The following is a 21,871-nucleotide window of genomic DNA, read 5'->3' as shown; positions in this document are numbered from 1 at the left end:
TGGTTAATAATAATAATAATAATAATAATAATAATAATAAATTTGTCTCTATTTCCAAACAAGAAATATTTAATACATAGCGTCAATAAATAGGGCGAAGTGTCAGTTTAACTGCTTTTCAACTTAACCCTAATAAAAAAAGTAATTTAAATACAATGAAAAGTGAATAGAGGAGCGTGCATAATACAATTTAAATTTAATGATTGAATATTTTCACGCAAAACCAAACTAAAACTAAGTATATCAACTATGTCGAAACAGTGGACAATAATTACAAAAGTAATAAACAGTAGACAATAATTACAAAAATAGTATTAGAAAAATAAGCCAAATATCATCAAGATTAACGTTCATCAAGCAATAATTTCTTTAATTTCTTTTTAAAGTTAATTAAGGAAAAATTATTAAACTCAACCGGATAAATTGTTGTATTCCTTAGGTGCAATATAGGAGAAACTCCTAGTGTACAGAGCAGTGGCGTAGCGAGGAATTTTGAGCAAATGGGCATAATGGGAATCAAAATTCGAAGTATTTTTGTGAAGTTTGTGTGGCTTATTAAATAAATATGGCGGGGACTGAATACTTAAGGCTTTATGAATATTACACAATAAGTATAATTTACGAATATTACATATATTTAAAACCTAACTGAAGTCCGAGATGTATATAGAAAATAATAAGAGGCTAAGTATGGAACCTTGAGGTACGCCAAAATTTATTGGTAAGGCGTCAAACACCTTTGAGTCAGAAATCACTTTTTGATTTTGATTTGATTTTGATTGAAAATTTCTTGGATAGGAGGAAATAATCCTTTAATTGAGTGGCCGCCGAGATCCCCGGACTTGACGCCATTAGATTTTTTCTTAGGGGTTTATTGAAACAAAATGTACAAGGCCACAAACTGTACACGAACTACGTGCTAGGATAATGCAAGCCTGTGCAGAAATAACCCCAAACCAAATACAAGAATTAATTACGAACGTACGTAAAAGAACCGAGAAGTACATAGAAGTAAATGGTGGATTGATAGAAGTGACAAGAATATATTTATTTAACTTTTGTTGGTTTCAGTTTCATTATTTTCTTTTTAAATTTCTCAAAACTAGGATTGTGAATAATTATTATAATACCACGTTACTAGAGTTTAATTAATTTCATTTTTTTTTGTTCTGTTTCATGGACAACTTGATATCGACAATAAATTAATGAAAAAAAAGTGAATTGTGAACTTTTGATTTGATTACAAAATCGTTATTTCCTATTTCAAATTTTTTGATAAAATTTGGTATTGGCCCGTTTTGGGGTGTTGTGAATCCAGTGGCCTAAATATATTTTTTCTCAAAAAATCGCTAATATGAAATTTTAAAATTTTACTCCTAAAAATGAACGTAGTACGCCTTGGATTTTGTGAGATCACGCTCATTTTGCTTCACAAAGCACACTTCATCAAGCTTTACATCTTAATAAAATCAGGTTAAAATCGCACAATAAATAAAAATTTTACATGGTGGTAAAAACAAATGGGTCACACTATATAGTGAGTTCCTAGTTCCTACTAAGAGATAGTTAACAACTTTGTTCTTAGAAGTTAATATGTGTTGACCTTGTTAGGAAATAGATAAGTAAATCATTATTTTTCAACATTAATGGAAGGTGTTCCTCATATTTTATTAACAATAGAATGTCAATGGCAAAAAACTTTTGCATTGAAGTTTGACTTTTGATAAACAGTATTTTCTTGTTTGATTGAAATAGGTCGTGAAAGGAGTAAAAAATATTTTCTGGGTATGCAAAATACCTTTCTTGGTTTTAGGAGTTGTTGAGAATTAAAATTTATCACATCCCATTCAATTAGAAGCAATCGTTTTACATGCTTACACATGTCCACAAATTTTAATTCCAATCAACTTACACAAAAAAGACACTTGCACAAAATGGAGAAATAGATAAAACTATTCTACAAATTAGTACCAGGTCAAACAGATGTCAGATAAAAAATATTCTCAAAAATGAATAACTTTAACCAAAAAAAAAAATTCCTCTCTCCGACTATTTGAGTGAATTCTGTAGTATACATAGACGTATAGAGCTCTTCATAAAATTATAGTTTTTGAAAATTGACAAAGTAAATACAAATTGAAATCATTTTTATAATCAAATTTTAATTCAATATAACTTTCCTGCAACTTCCACACATTTTTCATTAACAGGTCGTTAACTTTTATACAGTATGGAGCGAATATATGTGCGGGTACGATTTGCAAAATAGATGCGCAGATGAGGAAGTGAGAACGCGTTCGAGCAAACAAGGATGCGCGTTGGCGCTGGAAACTTGTGCCCCTGGTTCTGTGCCGTAAAGGGGCATAGATATTTGCTGCGTTCTGTAATTGTGTCGCGTAATTCCTCTAGTCTCTGTTTCTTCCAGAATTAAGGCTTCCAATTGATCGCCTGGTGCCGGTCGTGGATAGGTGGGTTGCCGATCCACGATAGCGGTCGCACGTTGGGAGCCATGACGTATATGCGCCTCATTCCCGCCTGATCTCGGCTGAGGAGACTTGTTAGTCTCTCCACTGAGCATCATCATAGGGTCGTAGACCCGCATGATAAGATTGACGGGATCGTAATGTCCAGGGTTTGTTTTTACTTCGGGAGCTGGAAAGTTCCCTGGTATCTCATTCCTCTCCTTCTTGACGTAAGGTCCTGTGGCCTTCAACGACGGAAAGTGAAATTTCCGATCCTATGCCATCGTTGTGAGCTCTAGGATCTCAGGTGAAAATTGTACGATCTACTTGTTCTCTAACACTGAATTGGTTTTTCAATTTAGGGCACTTGGAAAGTGTTTTGGTTTGTTTTTTTTTGTGTCACCCTGTATAACACTTTGTTGGTTGCTGATACACTAGTCTCAATATCACTGTCCTTATTCACTAATGCACTGTGTACGGACTCCGTGGGGTGCCTGTACGTAAGCTTTTGAAAGCTTTGAGTTTCAGCATTTAGCCGAAAACATTGAGTCGAGCGTGGATGCATTTTTTATTATTATTGTATTTGTATTTAATAATAACGTTCGCCAGTAGAGTGGATTCCTGCAGAACTGCTGCTGCGGAGTCTGATTCATTTGACAAAATTTGAAGCCCTACGTTGGCACTTCTGCCTGATCTGTTTGTGTTGTAGCTGCCTAAAACTAAACAGAGTTAGTGTGGACCCGGAGGTCTGTTGCGGGGTGGATTTTGAGGTAGATCTGTCCTGTGAAAGTTTCGAAAGATCGGTAAAATTTTTATTTCCTCCGTCTCGGAGGTGGTTTCGGGGGAAGCCTTGATACTCATCGTTGCAATTATTCGGTGAAACGTGAACGTCTGGGGTGCTTCCGTTCGTCGTGGCGACTCGACGATCGAAACATCGGTGATTTTACAGGTTTTATTACTTCGAAACTTCATATAGCGCGCACGCCGCTCATCGACTTGGCTGTATATGGTGTGGCGAGGGTCTCTAGCCTTATACTCGTAGGATATCGATCGCGTCGTTTTTTTTTTTTGGAACCTCGAGTGGCGGATTTGAAACATCCGTTGTAATGTTGTTCGGATTCTTCCTTTCTTTTCGCAGGGTAACTACGACCGTTGTAGCTGTCTGTCACTGTCTGTCATGGGTGTATTTGCATTTAGAATATTGGTTTCGAGCGATTTTGCTGATGGATTTAAAACATAGGCGATTTTAGAAGACATTTGTTAAATTATTTCTGAATCTTACATATAAACAAATATTAACTAATATAAAGGAAATGTCGAACATATTTCGAAAGCAGATGCTAACTGGGAATGGGGACGATAAAGTTCGAATAAATTTAGAGAATAGAAGTAATCAATATGCTAATGCCTTATCTCAAGCCAAGTTGCTTCTGAAAGGCTCATTTTTGTATAGCCTCCACGAACTTAAAAAAGCCGTCGTGAGATTTTGAAATAGTAAATATTATTTTCGACTCCCTACCTCTTAACTAACAATACAGGGTGATTCACAACTTATTCAAAAAATTCGGGAATAGATGCGGCATGAGAAATGGAGTCAATATCGTAAAAATTTTGTTTATAAAATCCTTATAGTTTCCGAGAAAAAAATTATTGAAGTTATAGTACATTCAATCACTACATCACTACATACAGCTGGACAACTGTAGTCTCTAGCGTCATTCGCAATACGCGTGGAGAGCCACGTGGCCTCAGCGACCCCGAATAGTGAAATCCGATTTTGCAATCGTCGTTCCGATAGTGTTTACCTGTTATCTGTGGTGTTTACAATAGTTTTTTAGTAGTTAATGTCAAAAATGGTTTGCGTGTATAGCAATTCGGAGTTGATGGATATCGTTGTAATTTATGGTGAAGCAAGACAACATTTGTATTATGGTGAAGCATTTGTGTTATCGTGAAACAAGACAACATTTGTGTTAGTTCGTAGAAACTGAGTAAGACGGACCCAAAAGTGTTTACACGTTGGTGGATAAAATTTTGAACAATTGTTGTTGTAGCATCGGGTATGTCAAATGATTTTATTATTTAAAAACACAAATTAATTTTATTAATTAATAAAGGCAGTTGAATTTACCGATACAAAATAGGTGCTATAAAGTTCTACTTATTTCTCGCATTAGCGAAAGTTTTTGACCGTTTTTATCACACTGTCAAGCTGGTCGCATTGTGTGAGGTCTGGTTTTACAATGGACTAGTTTCCAGTGCCGTGCAGAAGTGTATTTTTAAATCATTTTCTAACTGACCTTTTTGATTTTTTCTTTACAAAATTGTATTTGTAAGGCTCCCTTGTACATCCAGAATTTTTTTTTGGATAAGTTCTGAATCACCCTGTATACAATTTTTAACCACAACTTCGTTCTACATCAGGGTAGTCTAAACTATTTCCAAATATTTTTGGCATGGGTAGTATTTCAAAATGTAAGAGTGTATTTCTATACAGGGTTCCCAAATTACATACGCTAAACTTTATCCGGTCATGTAACTTATTAAAACAAGAACAAAAAAATCATTATTATTACATAACCTTTGTTTCAAATACAATTTTTTACATCTAACCATCATACGGAATATTTTATTTCCAACTACCTGCTAATAATAATATATTAATTGATTTGAATGATAAAGTTCTTCGAATTTAAATACGATATATTTAAACTTCATTAATTTTATAAAACGTTACGTATATCCCTTTTAAAAATGGTTTATAGATATTATTTTTTGTGGCAATTTAAAAGTTCCTCGAAATTTCTTTACTTTGTAATTTAATATATATTAAATTTAATTTTATGGGATAACTATCGTTATTTCATTCCTGATTTTTTCATTTTTACTCAATTTTAAAAATTTGTTGATAAATTTCTCTAAACTATTGAAACAAAAAGAATACTCTTAATTTTAGAACTGTTTTCGAGAAATTAAAGTCTACACAATGTGTGAGGGAGTACACGTTTAGAAGTATCAGATGATATTCGAACCATTTCTATAAAAAGAGTACCTACTTTAGTTGTGTTATCACTTGAGTAAAATTAAAGTATGCTGAAGATTATCAATTTTCATGAAGGTTTCTTTTCTGTAACGAAAACAAATTTATATTTGTGACTGAATTATTATTTTTTTCCCAATAGTCAAATTATCAAACAAATTTTGAAGTGTGAAAAAAATGATTAAAGTTGCATTATGTATTGCCCTAAATCTAAGTTTAAAATATGCATAAATCTAAAATAAAACCAAGAACAGAAAAAAAACAAGTACAGAAAAAAACTTATATACAAAAGTAATCTTATAGTGTTATAGTCAGCCCTGAAAATATTGGACGACGGTATCGAATTGCTCTTACAATCTTAAAGCAAACTTGTTTCATTAAACAAACATTTTGAAGTAAAATTATAAATGTATATGAACAAAAATCTAAAATTTCAATTTTTAGTTTTCCTCAAAATCCTCATATTCTATTTCAGAACATAAAAAAGTGGTGTATAAATAGAACTACATTTTAGTTAAAATCCAAACATTTTTTGAAATGAAGATGAAAGGTATTTTAAATGGAACCAAAATATACCTACATGTAAATCCTTATAGTTTAAGACATTAAGAGCTATCTGAACATAAAAATTGACTTCAATCAAAAGCTGCATTTTGAGTTTCTCAAATATCAGTTTTTACGAATCTTTGTAACGTGATTTAAGAAGTAAAAGTAACGCTTTTGAACGAATTTACATATTTGTTATTTACGTACACCGTACTTTAAGACCTTGAGACGAACATCTTCGGTTAAGCCAAAATATGTTTAATGTATCTTTAACGTCACCGTCTCTTATTCTCCTTCGTTTTTCCGTAATGAAATTGATGATTAACTTTTAATGAATCTTTTGTGGCGTTATCTGGCTGTCGTCTTGTAGGATAAAGCAGCTTATGAAAATTTCTTTCATATATGGAATGTGCAGAAATACGAAATACGTACCATAGTTTTCTTCACTTTTGGACTGCACTCTATTTTCCAAATTCCTTTTATTCCAAAATTCCATGTTTCTATGCATGCTATTGTCATTACATATTAAGATTTATTTTTCATTTATTTTTTACAATAGTTTCAAAATATTAATGAAATCTTAACTGAAATAATTGTTTGTTGATGTTCCAAGATAATCTTTCTGATATGGAAATTATAGTTATTATATGCTGTTGGAATTTTTTGAAAAATTTGATAATGAACTTTAATATGACTTTTTCTCAAGTTCGTTGTTAAAATCGAAGTGCTTTAATAGTGATTATACAGGCTAATTCACAACTTATCCAAAAAAAATTGGGAATAGATGAATCATGAAAAATGGAGTCACTATCGAAAAAAAAATGTGTAGAATCTTTATAGTTTTCGAAAAAAAATTATTGAAGTTGTAGTATTTTCAACCCTTACATCGCTGGGCTACTGTAGTCTCTAGCGTTATTCGCGTTGTGCGTTGTGCGCAATGCGCTCTCTCTCCACGTAGCCCCAAGCGATTACGAATACTGAAATCCGATTTTAGTATTAAGGTTTTTGCGATAGTGTTTATATTAGTTTTTCAAGTGTCAAAAATGGCTTACCTGTATAACAACTCGGAGTTGATGGATATCGTTTTAATTTATGATAACTAATGATAATTTAACTAAGACAACATTGGTGTTATGGTGAAGCAAGACAACATTTGTGTTAGTTCGTAAATTAATCTTATTAATTAATAATAACAATAGCGGCAAAAGCAGTTGAATTTGCTGATATAAAATAGGTTCTTTCTATTTTTATTGCACTTTGCCGCCGTGCCAGTCGCCGACTGCATGCTTTACCTTGCGCAAGGTCAGTTCTTACAGCGGACCAGTTTCCAGTGTTGTGCAGGAGTGTATTTTTATAATTTTCGATCTGCCCTTTTTCATTTTTTTTTACAAAATTGTTTTTGTAAAAGTCCACTGCACATAATTTTTTTTTTGGATAAGTTCTGAATCACCCTGTATAATGTTACTCACTTGTGGGTAAACATCTCCGATTAATATCCTCGTATATAAAGTAAATAAATGTTTCTGTCTCGAACTTTTTATTTAAATTTTATCAAAATATTTTATATCAATATATAAAGGAGCCTTCACTTTTTATCTTCTGATCTGTGGAGCGAACCGAGGAATTACCATTATATTTTGAGTCCTCTTTCTGTTCATTGATGCTAAATGATGAGGTGAGTACCATGTACTCACCTACTGTGACTGTGACTTTTTTTTGGGTAAAAAGCTAAATTTTTTGTAATATTTGGGCCTAACGCGCTCGATTGATTACCACAATCGATATAACCGCTGTTTTCATAGTCCTTTTTCTCTCTCGAGTGTTTTTTGAATTCATGGCAGTTTTCGAGATATTGTGTAAAATTTAGACTTTGAAAGCTGCCAAGATGTCTATATGATTTTCGAAACGAGTGTTGGGGTTTTCTGGAAACCGTAAATCGTACATTATACAAGGTGTTTCAGAAAACATGGGCCAGCGCTCGGGGGCAGATTCCTAACCCAAAAACAAGATTATTTTTTCATATCAACATGGGTCCGATTTCGTTTCGTTCCTTAGTTACAGGGTGTCAAAATTTTAAAATAAAATATGTTTTTTCCAAAAATCTGGATTTTCACTTGAGGGAATTAAATAAAATTTGGACAACTAACTATTTACAACCGAATACACAGTACAAGGTATTATTATGTTTATTTATTCATGTCAGCCTTTACAGGATATGAAGCGTCAGTAGGAATACAGAAAAATAAAAATTGAAATACAATTTAACAAAGTTTGTTTTAACGATTGTCATAATTGTAAAATTCCTGCAAACTGTAAAAACAGTTTTGCAAGAGGAATAAGCGAAGCTGCTTACAAAATTTATTAATGTTTCTTTCTTCTCGTATCGGTGTGGGTAAATTATTAAATATCGTTCCACAGAGATAGAAAGGCCCTTTCTTATACATAGTTAAATTCAATTTATTTATCAGTACCTTGTATTTCCCTCTTGTATTATGATTATGAACATTGTCATGCTTGGGAAACAGGTTACTATTCATTTTGATAAAAACACTTGCCTCATATATGAGGACACATGGAAGTGATAAAATTTTATCACTTATCAGTGTGGGGCGACATGACTCATTTTCATTTCAAAGATTTCAAGGATTTCAAAGAAAATATTAACCGAATGATTTTTTTTTTGGTAAATAAATACACTTTGAAAGTCACAACTAGATCCCCAATAACTTATTATATATTTCATATGAGTAAGCCAGTGCAAAATATATATTTAGTAAATATTGTCTATTCATACAACCCTTCAGATTTCTTATGGCAAAAAAGGCTGATTTCATTTTGTTTAATACATGGTTAATATGGTTGCTCCAGTTAAGATGTTCATCTATATAATATAATCCTAAGAATTTAGTAGTGTCAACATTATCAATAACAAAGTTATTCATTTTTACAAAAATGTTCGGATTTTCGCGCCTTTAGTGAAAAAAATATGTATTTAGTTTTGGTGGAGTTAACTATAAGCCTATTATTTGAGCACCATTCATAAAATTGTTGAAGGTTCAAACTTAATTAACAAAAATATAAATTTCCAGTAATTTTTTCTGTTTTTTAGTTTTGTTATACATTTAAGTACTATGCCGATAACAGACCCAGGGAAAAAAATCAATGTTTGATGGACTAGACCACAATATCCATACGTTTCTGGAGTCGCTGAATCTGTTTGACGAAGTTATCTCAACTTCAAGGTTATTTGAATATCAACTCTTGTTTTTTTTATGGCAATACTATTTATCCTCCCAAATTCCGAAAGAGCGAGAAATTTTGCGTTGGCAGATGCGGTTAAGTTGTTTTTTCATTTTCAAGATCATTTATAGGTCAAATCCTCGCTTGAATATCGCAGGTGGGTACCTCGTCAGGGTAGCGAGATATCGACGAATGACTTATACAAAAGTTGTTTGGGACATTGAGGACCACCATCTGGTCACCAAGAGATGGTTCCCAATGATACAAACAACCTGAGATGTTCTAGAGAGGGAGTTGACCCTCAAATGGCCTTGAAAAAGATTAAACAGCTCAACCACGTCTTCGAACGTAAAATTTCTCACTCTTTCAGAATCCGGGGTCAGAAATTACATTATCATAAAAAAAAAACAAGAGCTGACCTTCAAATAACCTTGAATATGACCTTAATAAATAAATCAACTATGTATCTGATCGTGAAATTCTTGCTGTTTCATAATCCGGGGACAAAAATTGTATTGCCATAAAAAACAAGCGTTGACCTTCAAATAACCTTGAACATGAGCTAACTTCGTCAACTGGGTACCAAATTTGGAATCAGCGACCCCAAATGTCTGTCGCACATTCAATTTGTTTAACCGTGGGGCTTATTTCTGTCATAATTTATTTTTTTTTATATAATTATCTACATTATTCTAAATAGTCCTGTAGCCAGGGGGGTCCCAATTGCCTCCTTTATTTAGATGGAGTTACCCAAGTGTTTCTTGTGTATTTTGAGCTGCAGAACACGAATTTTTTGGGTAGAAGTTTGCCCGAATGTCGATAAGTTTTTTATTAACAAAAAACTTGCAAAATACTGAGAACTTAGTTTTTGGCAAGTTTTTGACCCATTTTAAGAAGAAAATGTCTCTTGCAATTTTTTTGCTAAACGCATAGGTAGTTTTCGAGATAAACGCCGTTAAAAACTCGGAAAATTCAATTTTTGCGATTTTCGATTGTTAATAACTTTTGATTGAATAGGTATTTTGTAATTCTGATGACGGAGTTTGAAAGTTCACGTTAAATACTACAAATTATGAATAATTGCAGTGTGAAAATTTGTTTTTTTATTTGAAGCTATAAACAAATAGCGATTGAGCTTTCAGCAGGGTGCGCCGCCATGTATGTAAGAGAGCGGTTGCCTTGTTACAGGCGTTTAATACACGATCTTGACGCGTACTCTTCATTTCTAGACCAAAGAAACGATGAAAACTGAACGAAACATTAACAATTTAATGAAAATTTGCAATATTACAATAATAAAAATTATTAGGTATACGCTTAAAAAATAATAATTATAAAAACACCTAAATTATACGATGTTACGCTTTTAATATAAGTAAGTATAAACTTTTTTACTATCGTTTATAAATAAAACTAATATAATTTCGATAATTTTTTTTCATACAAATCGTATAATAATGTTTACAAATCAAATGAGAATTAACCATGCAAACATTATATCTTTGATAAGTATTTCAAATTTTTCGCGCCTTTTTAATGCATTTTGTTTTAAACGATTACCATTTATTTTTAAAACTTGTTTGTAGTCGCGCTTCAAAATTGTATTGAAGATGTAGAATTATTAACGTTTATGTTACAAGATGAATAGCTTAATTAAATCAGATATTTGCATTATTTGTCAAAAAAATTTTAATTTTAATTATTGTAATATTGCAATTTTCATTAAATTGTTAATGTTTCGTTGAGTTTTCATCGTTTCCTTGGTCTAGAAATGAAGATTACGCGTCAAGATCGTGTATTAAACGCCTGTAAGAAGGCAACCGCTCTCTTAATACATGGCGGCGCACCCTTCTGAACGCTCAATCGCTATTTGTTTATAGCTTCAAATAACAGTGGAAAAAACAAATTTTCACACTGCAATTACTCATAATTTGCAGTATTTAACGTGAACTTTCAAACGCTGTCAGCAGAATTACAAAATACCTATCCAATCAAAAGTTATTAACAATTGAAAATCGCAAAAATCGCATTTTTCGAGTTTTTAACGGCGTTTATCTCGAAAACTATGCGTTTAACAAAAACATTGCAAGAGACATTTTTTTCTTAAAATGGGTCAAAGAATACTTTTTATTTTGCCAAAAACTAAGTTCTCAGTATTTTGCAAGTTTTTTGTTAATAAAAAAATTATCGACATCCGGGCAAAAATTTACCCAAAAAATTCGTGTTCTGCAGATCAAAATACATAAAAAACACTTGGGTAACTCCATCTAAATGAAGGAGTCAATTGGGACCCCCCTGGCTACAGGACTAAAACTTGTTACTACAACAAAAAAATTAATAATTTACATTTAAGTAATAATTTTTATGAGCGTGACTAAAATAATAGGTAATACAAACTTTTCTCTGAACATGTCATATCTTTTGACGGGAAAATACGAAAATCAAGATTGCCCCGTCAGTCTTTCGGAAGTTATCCCCTACCTGACATATACCTTATATAAATTTCGACCCGGTGAGCACTACGGTGCTTCCCTTGAGCTCCTGCTGCCTTGCGCCCCCCGTTGCCGATAACTTTCGTAATAATTTCCGAAATAAAACAGACGTCGCCTTTCCTCGACCTGGTGAACGTCTATTTATCATCGCCAGGCAATTAATTCGGAAAGCTTTCCTTCTGAATTAATCATTTCCCCGCGTCAAAAAGGTATTTCGCCAATAACATCCATAAACAGGAATGCTCCCCGCGGGTTATGGCTCGCCGAGGGGATTACGAGTCCTCCTCGCGCAGTTCGGAATTCGAAACCGTTCAAATTAATCAGATTGCATGGCCCGATCGAGGCGAATAATTTGGAGCCGCGCTACAAATTTTCCGTTTGAATAGTTGTGGGGCGTAGTCGAGTTAAAGTCTTTTTAATTTTGCAGAGAGCAGCTTCGTTATAATCTGGTATTAATATTTATCAAAGTGAATATTTACTATAATGGAAACTGGAAGCTCAAACTTTTGCGTTATATCATTCAAACTGTCACGATATGTGAACATGTTTGGAACTTTACATGGAGTTGCGAAACAGGTAATGTAATTTATGAAAAATGGAGCTTAGCAATTGTAATGTTCAATGAGTCGCAAAATAATTGTAGAGTCAGTTCTATTTTCGAGGGTTTAAGGCTGATTCTTGTTAGAAAAATTTCACATATAACATATTGTCATGATTTTTTTGTATTAGTTAATTATATTTTTTTTATTTATTGAATTTATTGCATTTATTGAATTTTAATTTTGTTGTATTTTTTTAATTTTTATTTTATTTTGCCTGAACGCCAACAAGAACTTGTCTTGTACAATAACTTGGTTTAGAGCTGACTCTTCCTCAGGGTGTGCTTCACTAACTTTTGTTGATATATTTTGAAGTATGAGATTTGTTTAGAAAATGAAAAATTCAATTTAGCATTTAACTAATAGATTGTATTACATATTCAAATATTTGAATAATTTAACAAATTTTATTTTCTTAAGTACTACGTTAAATCTACTAGTTATTCTACTTTTGGTCTAGAGGGTGAAATTTAGATATTATAGTCGACTTTGGTATGTTAAAAATTTACTTTAAAGTTATCAGTTTGATTATTATTTACGAATTCGTACGTTGAGATTTTTAAATTGGCCAATTTCAAAAGTATGTAATACAAATCTCATTTTTCAAAATATATCAACAAAAGTTAGTGAATCACACCCTGAGGAAGAGTCAGCTCTAAACCAAGTTATTGTACAAGACAAGTTCTTGTTGGCGTCCAGGCAAAATAAAATAAAAATTACAAAATACAACAAAATTAAAATTCAATAAATAAAAAATATATATAATTGACTAATACAAAAAAAAAATCATAACAAATTTGACGTCGCCAACGTGGGGCACTACAAAACAAAGCACTGCAAAGCAAGGCACTTTAACAATTTAAAGTTTTAGCAATTTTTGCAGATTAAAATTTTCATCTTTTGCTTTCAACTTTTGCATTTGTGATAATTTGTGGTTACTTAGCATTACAAACATAAAACATACTATAGTAAAAATTTTATGGAATTGAGATCTGGAAATATAAAGATATTTTCTGAATCTGAACCAGATGTCTGTACAGAGTGGGAGAGAAATAATGACATGGACAATACAACTGACACACAATCACAGACTGACATGACATCAAATCCGACAAATACACAAACAGACACACATACACAATGGATGTCATAATGGCAATGTTCAGAAAATTAGAAGAGTTTAACAAAGAAATTGAAAACACAAACAAAGAAATAAAGAGTCCAACAAAGGAGTAGAAAAGAAAATAAAAACCTAACACACAAGATGAAAATAAACATTTTCAACAAAGAGAAGTTTAAATACAAGTTACCAGCATATGAGGGAATTCATTAATTTTGACAATTGCAATGAAAATGACATGAATATTGTATAAAATATTTTGCCATATAATTAAACAAACAAAAATACAACAGTTACATTGAAAAAATGGACTTATTGAATAATGTATATTTTATAACAAATTTACATCTTTTATATATAAAAAAATATCTTCAAACTCATTATTCAATTGGGGCTCGTGACATCGTGACTGAATTAAGAAAATTGTTCCTACTTGGTTTGAGAATATTAAAAATATTAAAAAAAAAACAAATTTTCATAAGGTAGCCAGCCAACTATTTACATATTATTTACAGCTTTTTCGTTTGTCTCCACTTTGAACAAGATATTTTACTTTTTGTAAGACTGGTCTATTTGTCTTCTAAAATTGCAAAAATATCTTCATAAAATTGTGGATCGGCACTGACTTTACAGTACTTTTTCTATCGCCATCACTGACAAGTTGTTTAAGCGCTTTTGCGTCATCGTATTTCTTAAGAAGTCTTAATGCTCTTAAGACCCGAAAAGTTTATTTCTATCGAGACACTTGTTGCAGGAATTATTAAAACTGGGCAATACAATTGTATGTTTCCGAAAATACCATTTTAAATTCCTTGTACAATATTTCTACCGTTTTTTTAACTTCTAAATTACGAAATATTAAGTTCGTTTTTCAACCCACCTATTTCAAAAACGTTTCCATACAATTGTAATAAACATTCACAAACCATCTCTCGGGAATACATTGTACGCGGGAGCGCAAATGGCTCCATCTGTCGTGCGGACTCCCAACTGTGCCAATCAAATGACTACAGTAGGAAGCGACCTGCTAACTGCAGGTACTTTGTTGCACGACTGCCACCCACAGAGGGCGTAACACAATGTTTGAGTTGTCAGTGTTACGAGAAACAACTACTCCGAGAGCTATATGCTCCTACCGGCGCTGAATTATACTCGCAACACCTAGTGTAACAGCTAGGATCGTTTGTCAGTCTACCCACCAGGAATAGACAGGTTTCGGACTTATTAGTCCTCATCAGTGTCATCTTTGTCGGTTGTCGCACCTATGACACACTCATATAATTCAACGCCCGTAGGAGCATATAGCTCTCGGAGTAGTTGTTTCTCGTAATACTGACAACTCAAACATTGTGTTACGCCCTCTGTGGGTGGCAGTCGTGCAACCAAGTACCTGCAATATAGCAGGTCGCTTCCTACTATAGCCATTTGAATGGCACAGTTGGGAGTCCGCATGACAGATGGAGCCATTTGCGCTCCAGCGTACAATGTATTTCCTTTTCGTGATGATACGACGAAGAACAGCTGGGTCGTTTGTCGGTTGTCCCACCTATGACACACTGATGAGGACTAATAAGTCCGAAACCGGTCTGTGCCTGGTGGGTAGACTGATGACAAATGATCCTAGCTGTTGCACTAGGTGTTGCGAGTATAATTCAACGCCGGTAGGAGCATATAGCTCTCGGAGCAGTTGTTTCTCATAATACTGACAACTCAAACATCTCTCGGGAAATTTATTTGCATATTCGGGAAATTTTGAGGAATCATCCAAAGCAAGAAAATTTAAATAATGTAAATTCTCAAATCGAGTACTTCATTGAAGGGAAATGCAATCTATATTTCGTAGTACAGCATATTATAGTTGGAAAATATTTGTAATTCATAGCAACTTTTGCCCCGTTTACTGGGCAGTCCAGTATAGCAAAAATAGCAAAAAATCAGAATTTTGCTTCAGGCGCCTCTTATACACTCTAGATAAAATAAAACCTTGTTTACCTTTGTCTGCCCCAAAAACATATATAAGTGTACCACATTTCATTAAAATATCTCAAAAATGAAGCTATCGTCAAAAAAAAAATGAAATTTAAAAAAGTTTCAGGCTCCCTTAACTTTGTTAGGAAGAAAATTTGTACTAAAGTGACTTGATCCAAACCGGTTTTGAGACAACCGTGGAAATATGGTCCATTCTCTGTACGCTTTAAGGACGGGATTTTGTACAAAAAATATCGCCCAGCGTGAGTCACGAAACGGGACCCCGGCAGGTGCTGTTCTAGCGGCCAACGCTTCAAGTCTAATAATTCCGCTGCACCGGATATTCGTCCGATTTTTCAGGAACGGCTCCAATTTGTGTACATACAATCTTATAAGGAAAGAGAGTAAATATTTTATTAATCAGTAATAGATTATCGAGGACAATAATATTTTTTTATTGAGTAGGCAATAATTTTTAGTTAATAAGCTTAAACAATCTTATAATTACTATTCCTTCATTATAAAAACAGAAATACGGTTTTTAAAATTACATGTAGTTTCTTCTTCAAAAGTGACCTTAAAACACGTATAACATGGAATAGTCAACAGTCTAATGTTTATATTTTCACATTAACAATCCGATAATGTAAATTAACTGCTATTTTCAGTAAAAAAAATATATACCTAACCTGAAATATTTTTTTACTTTGACGAGTCGTTTTAACTTAAAAACACTGCTTAATTACTAAAATATATAGAATCTTGCTACTAATTGCGTTTGGAGAATAATATGTATAGGCATAAAATATATATATAATATTACTGTATGTATTTAGTCCATTGAAATGAAGGCTGAACCTCCATTTTTTCCTCTGTCGATCAAACCTGGGCGCAAATATGTTTTCGACCCTCAGGAATCCGAATCCGCAAAAATTTTTGACCTAGGTGATCAGGCAAGGGGTCAAAAGGTCAAAAAACCCGTAAAAAATAAGGTTTTTCGCAAATATCTCGTAAACTACGGCAAGTAGCAAAAAAATAATTGCACCATCGTGTTCCCAGGGAAATTTTACATCGATTTTATGCTATTGCTTATTAAAATTAAATAAATTTATGTCATGTTTTGGACAATTACCAAGCAATATAATGCGATTTCAAATATAATTAGCCTGCAGTTATAGTGGATCTGAATTCAATTGCCAGATACACTATTTTTTTTGCTACTTACTTTAATTTTTAAATGGAAAACCAAAAATAATACTAATGAAGAACAGAAAAAAAACTTTTTTAGAACGAAATACTTATTGCAAAAATGAAATATAGTGCTCTGAAAAATCGACTTGTAAAGCTTATTCTACAAATACTAAAAAAGTCAAAATTTGTATAAACAATTGTTCCCAGAATGACAACTTTTTATTTCTAAATTTTGAAGACTTTTGAAGAATTGAATAATGAATAAAATAAGCCTAGTAGTCCGGGCGAATTAGGTTTTTTTTCAAAAATCGGGCCTAAATCTAATCTAAATAAATTTTAGTGTCATCTAGACACTTGAAGGAACACAGGAAAATTTGGAAAATAATTTTTAACTTGACTTTTGTTAAAGTTATTCAATTGTTAATGAACTAATTTTTCGTGGACTTAATCTTTCATAAAATTTGTTGTAAAAGTTTAAATAATGTATCTAAAAATTTTTTTCTTTCTCGAAGGTCTTTTTATATACATAATAAACAAGATTCCGTTGTAAAAGTTTATAACAGTTTTATCATTTGTTTATAATGATTTTTAAAGTTAACAAAAAATGAAAAATCCGGGAAATGTTATAAATTTTTTTTTTACCAAATGTTTGATTTTACTTGTTTTTCTATTAATATATTGCGTTTATTAACTTAGCTAAAAAAATTTTAACGTTATTTGTTTATAAATTTGTTATAAACAAATGGACAAGTTTAATATTTTTGAAACATTTTTTTGCCATTTTATTGTCTTGGTAAATTAATGATTTTTAAAAACAAAAATTTTTCTTAAATAAATTTTTTAATTGTTTATAATCGATTTTTATATTTATTTGTCATTTAAATTATTTATTAAGAAATCATTTTTTTTTAAATCATCATTTGCTATTCTCAATATAATTATAAAAAAAAAATTTATTCAAATTTTCATTGTTTATTTTATAAACAATTTGTTATAAACAAATTCTGATTTTCATTTTATTTTTTTTTTCGTAACTAACGAATTATAAATACAGCTCAAAGTGGTAAATAACATTTTTTTCTAGTAGTGAGTGAAGTAGTTCCGTCTTAAATGCAATATATTGTCAGACTAACAGTATGGTTAAAATTGAGGTACTTTGACATTTATTTAAATTATTCTTCTGTTCTCATGAGCATTGAAATTTATTTCACTCACTAGCGGGAACCATTGCGAATACATTGATAAATAATAATATTCAATTATATTAGTTTCTTCGACGATTTGTGTCCTCATCTGAAGCTCTGTTACATGGTAAAAATATACATACTAAATCGCCCCCTTAACACATTCACATTACGTATGTGATAATCATAACTGTTTTCTTAGAAACATTTAAAAGGAAACATATCTCTGCTGATGTGGCCATTTGCATTATGTACATATATTTTTTGTAATCATAACAGTGTATATGGAATTTCGACACTATTTAAAGATAAGGAAATATTTTACTAACACAAATAATCAAAGGCTTACTGTAAATCTGAAATAATAGCAGATAAGTAAGCAAATGATATTGATAACAATAAAAAAATAAATAAAGGATTTCCCCATCGAGTACAATCAATAAGTCGGTGACATGGTTTCTATGGAAACCATTTTATGGTTTCATTCAACACTGACTATTTCCATGCTTTAGGAACCAAGGACGGGAGATTGCATTAATTGTTAGAGTTAATGTTTATATAAAAGTTATAGGAGTGTAATATTTGTATAAGGGTCATCCAAAATATAGTATAGTGAAGTATCACGCCAAAACAACGCGAACTGCTAGTTATCTGAAGTCACACCTTAGCTGTGGCTGTACATGTGTATCAAATTTTATCAAATCTATAATGGTAGTAGTATTTCTAAAACAACACTTATAAATAAGTTCCAATAAGAACCCGCCTAGTGGGAAGTGCCAGCTGCTGTACGTTCTTTAACAACCAAAAACCATAAAGTTTGTAAAATTTACCATCAACTCACTTATAGAACAATGAGAATTAGTTTTTCATAAGATGGTGTCGTATGTTTGCGGAAAAGAACGTATAATTCATGATCTTTCTAATTTTCCTCAAGTTTCACTTTTTTGTTGCTTAAAATTGTAACTGTTGTAGCAAAGAAATAAAGTGTACGATGGGAGACGTTTTTTGGATTAAAATAAGAATTCTTTATAGAATCATCATGGAAAATTTAAACCAGATCTCCTAATTCACTTCTGAATTACCCTCATAACGTCATCATACTCACTCATTAGTTAAACTAAAAAAATGGCTATATTCTTGCTAAGGTACACCAGGAAATTGACAGCTATTTGTTTCATCACAAACTAACTAAAACGACTCTCGTTTTACGAGTTCAGAAGAATATTCTTTTGAATGATTTTTAATTCCAAGTAAAATAGTGAAGATTTCTTCGTTTACTGAGACGTACCTTTTCTAATAAATGTTGAAGATTTAGCTCCAATTGATTTCAGTCGATTAAAAATCTTAAGAATTTGTTGGGCAGAAAGCTGTTTGAAAGTAGTGACAAACTGACTGTAAACAAGTATTTTTTGGGACGTGGAAGAATTTTACGAATTTGGAATACAAGATCTTATACCATGTTATGCAAAATGTTTTGGTATGATATGTAGATAGATACTTTTAATAGTTTTTATTAAAAAACAAAATAATATTAGTTTCTGAATGACTTTAGAATATTTCCCAACCTATGAATATTATTCAGAGCCCTTTTGACTATGACTTAATTCTTCCATAAAATTTATTTGATTAATACGAATTTAGGACCTGTAGATTAAATGTTGGTTGGTTGTTGTTATTGTATATTTCTTCTTGATTTTAAAGAAGAATTTGTTCGACATTCTTATATCATCTTTCTTTTTCAAGCCTTTAATTTAGAATAGGCAATACGCAATACGCACTAATATTTGAACTCATTTGACTTGATTTAATTTACATTTTGGTTTCCTACGGTCTCTATTTTGTCATTTTCTCTTGTTCCTTCACTGTTTTACCTCGGTATTTCTGTATTTCTGTTCTCTAAATCTGCTTTGAAAAATATTCATAGAAACATTTGTTATAGCCGTTCTCAGTACTGCAATTGAGTTTAGAATTTCTCTCTTGGTTTTCTATACCTACAACACTGTCTTATCAATAGATTAAGCTTATTTATTTTGTTTATACTTATATCCTTATAGTTTTTACTGCATAATTTATTTCCAATTACCCATTTTTTGGAGCGTTATTATATTCCATACTCATTCTTCTTCAGTTGTCTGCATCACCTCGTTCTTGTTTTTTCTATACAATCCTTAACTTAAAACTTCATAACTGAAGTTTTTGCTGCCAGTATACAACTGCTTTTAAATTATTTGAAATTGGGGTAACGTGATCAAAGAGTGGCATGTAAGTAACGAATTTCTTCCATCAGTTCTAAATTTCCTGCAGTTTAAATTTATCGTCAGCTATAAGTATGGGGACTGTATAAAATGTTAATTTTGTGTCGGGACTAATGCTTTAATTGAGCTATTAATTTACTTGAGATAAAATGTGTTTTTAGAGAGCTCGCTTACATGTTTCAAGAATCTCAAATCACCTTCAGAGTTTTTATCACAAAACTCTTTTATTCTACACAATTTAGAAAGGCTATTTGTAAAGTATTTGCATATACCTGTATGCAATGCAAAATATAGTATTGATAACGCAAAATCCGCACACACTGAAGAACAAAGGTCCTAGAATTTAACCTCGTGATACTCTTGATACAATTCTGTTGTATTCGGATAAGAAGTTCTAAGTTCTAAGTTTCGTACATTGTATTCTACCTCGGAGGTATGATCCGAACCAAATATGACATTCATTACGAACAAATAAGTATAGCTTTGCCAATAGACAATAAAATTTGGTAAAATACTTTTGACATATCTAGGGAGAGTAAGATTCGATACTTTTGATGCATCCATAGCTAGTAAAACGTATTCACGACATTTTTACAAAATCATGATTGATCCAGGGTCATTTGTTACCCGTAGATGAGAATTAAGTTAGTTATAAGATAACTCATTCTGCTGTTATAGAAGTAATTGAAAATAAACTTATAAGTTACTCATTAATAAGTTCAAAACGAAAACAGATATCAAATTCCTCTTCGACCTGTTATTAATTTATCACCGATTGACCGATTTGACTAATTTGCCCTATCTTATCTCTTTACGATCTCTATTACGATTACTAGGATCCACACTGCATAGTTTGAAAAACCAGGACGCTGTTCGTATTCACGTATTCTGAAAAGCGTCATCTTCTGTTGTGTTAATTAATCAATCTCTTTACGTCGAAAGGCATTATCTCAATTACGATTTAATTAATAAATCGTCACGTCAACGGCAAAAACAGGACTCTTGGCCGCTCTCCAACTAATCAACTGCTTTATAAAATTACCTTTAACGCATTGGTTTCACAGTTTCCGTCTCTTATTTCAGATCAGGCGCTGCCAGCAAACAAAGTGTGTGGCCTGTACGACGTACCGGAGGATTTGAAAAACGGCCTATGATTCCTATGATGGAGGATAACTGGAGCATGCAGGAATTAATGTAATCAATATAGCAGGATCAGGGTGTTGCAATTCCAATTTTGGGCGTGTTTACTTTTGTATTATATAAAATGTTAGTGAATAAAGTGTATGATTAATGTCAAATTCTGGGATTTTTTGCTTATGAAAAACAAATTTACTTTGAAAGAACGAATTTTTTCTAAAGCTGCCTCAGTGTGGAAAAAATAGGATATTCTATTAGAAAAAAATTACTTATACAGGGCGTAGGGTGTGTAATCTATAAAGATTAAACTACAGCTTCCTAACGACATTTGTAATAGAAAAGTCTTATACGAAAATGTTCTATTTTTACGTTTTTTTTTTCGTAAATTAAAGTTCAATTATGGATTAAAATATTTTCTCTGGAACGGTCCTGTCCGTGTGCTGTACGATGAGTTACGTGCTGTAGACCAGCCGCGTAAACAAATCGTCATTGAAAGATAGAAAGATCTCAATTTTTGGGGAATTTTTCAATACAAAAGTACAAACTAAGAAAAATAGATATTAAAAAAACTATATATTTTCTTATTATAATATTTAATAGTAATTACTATCTTAAATGCATTGTTGTTACTGCAAGA

The 21,871-nt window shown here is 31.9% G+C and overlaps 1 protein-coding gene across 1 annotated transcript in view; it reads left to right on the top strand.

Moving 5' to 3' along the window:
* LOC108908325 (persulfide dioxygenase ETHE1, mitochondrial) overlaps positions 1 to 21,395 on the top strand; it is a 79,025-nt gene extending 57,630 nt beyond the window's left edge. The window contains exon 5 of the mRNA XM_018712351.1: positions 21,181 to 21,395. Coding sequence (XP_018567867.1) covers positions 21,181 to 21,251 — 71 coding nt within the window. The 3' untranslated portion in view covers positions 21,252 to 21,395. The remainder of the gene's footprint in view (positions 1 to 21,180) is intronic.
* Positions 21,396 to 21,871: the final 476 nt, after the last annotated feature.

This window comes from Anoplophora glabripennis, unplaced genomic scaffold (genome assembly GCF_000390285.2).
Source record: "Anoplophora glabripennis isolate ALB-LARVAE unplaced genomic scaffold, Agla_2.0 scaffold196, whole genome shotgun sequence".
In the NCBI taxonomy this organism is placed as follows: domain Eukaryota; kingdom Metazoa; phylum Arthropoda; class Insecta; order Coleoptera; family Cerambycidae; genus Anoplophora; species Anoplophora glabripennis.
Note: the sequence above shows the minus strand (reverse complement) of the source record. Positions and strands in the feature narration are given on the sequence as shown.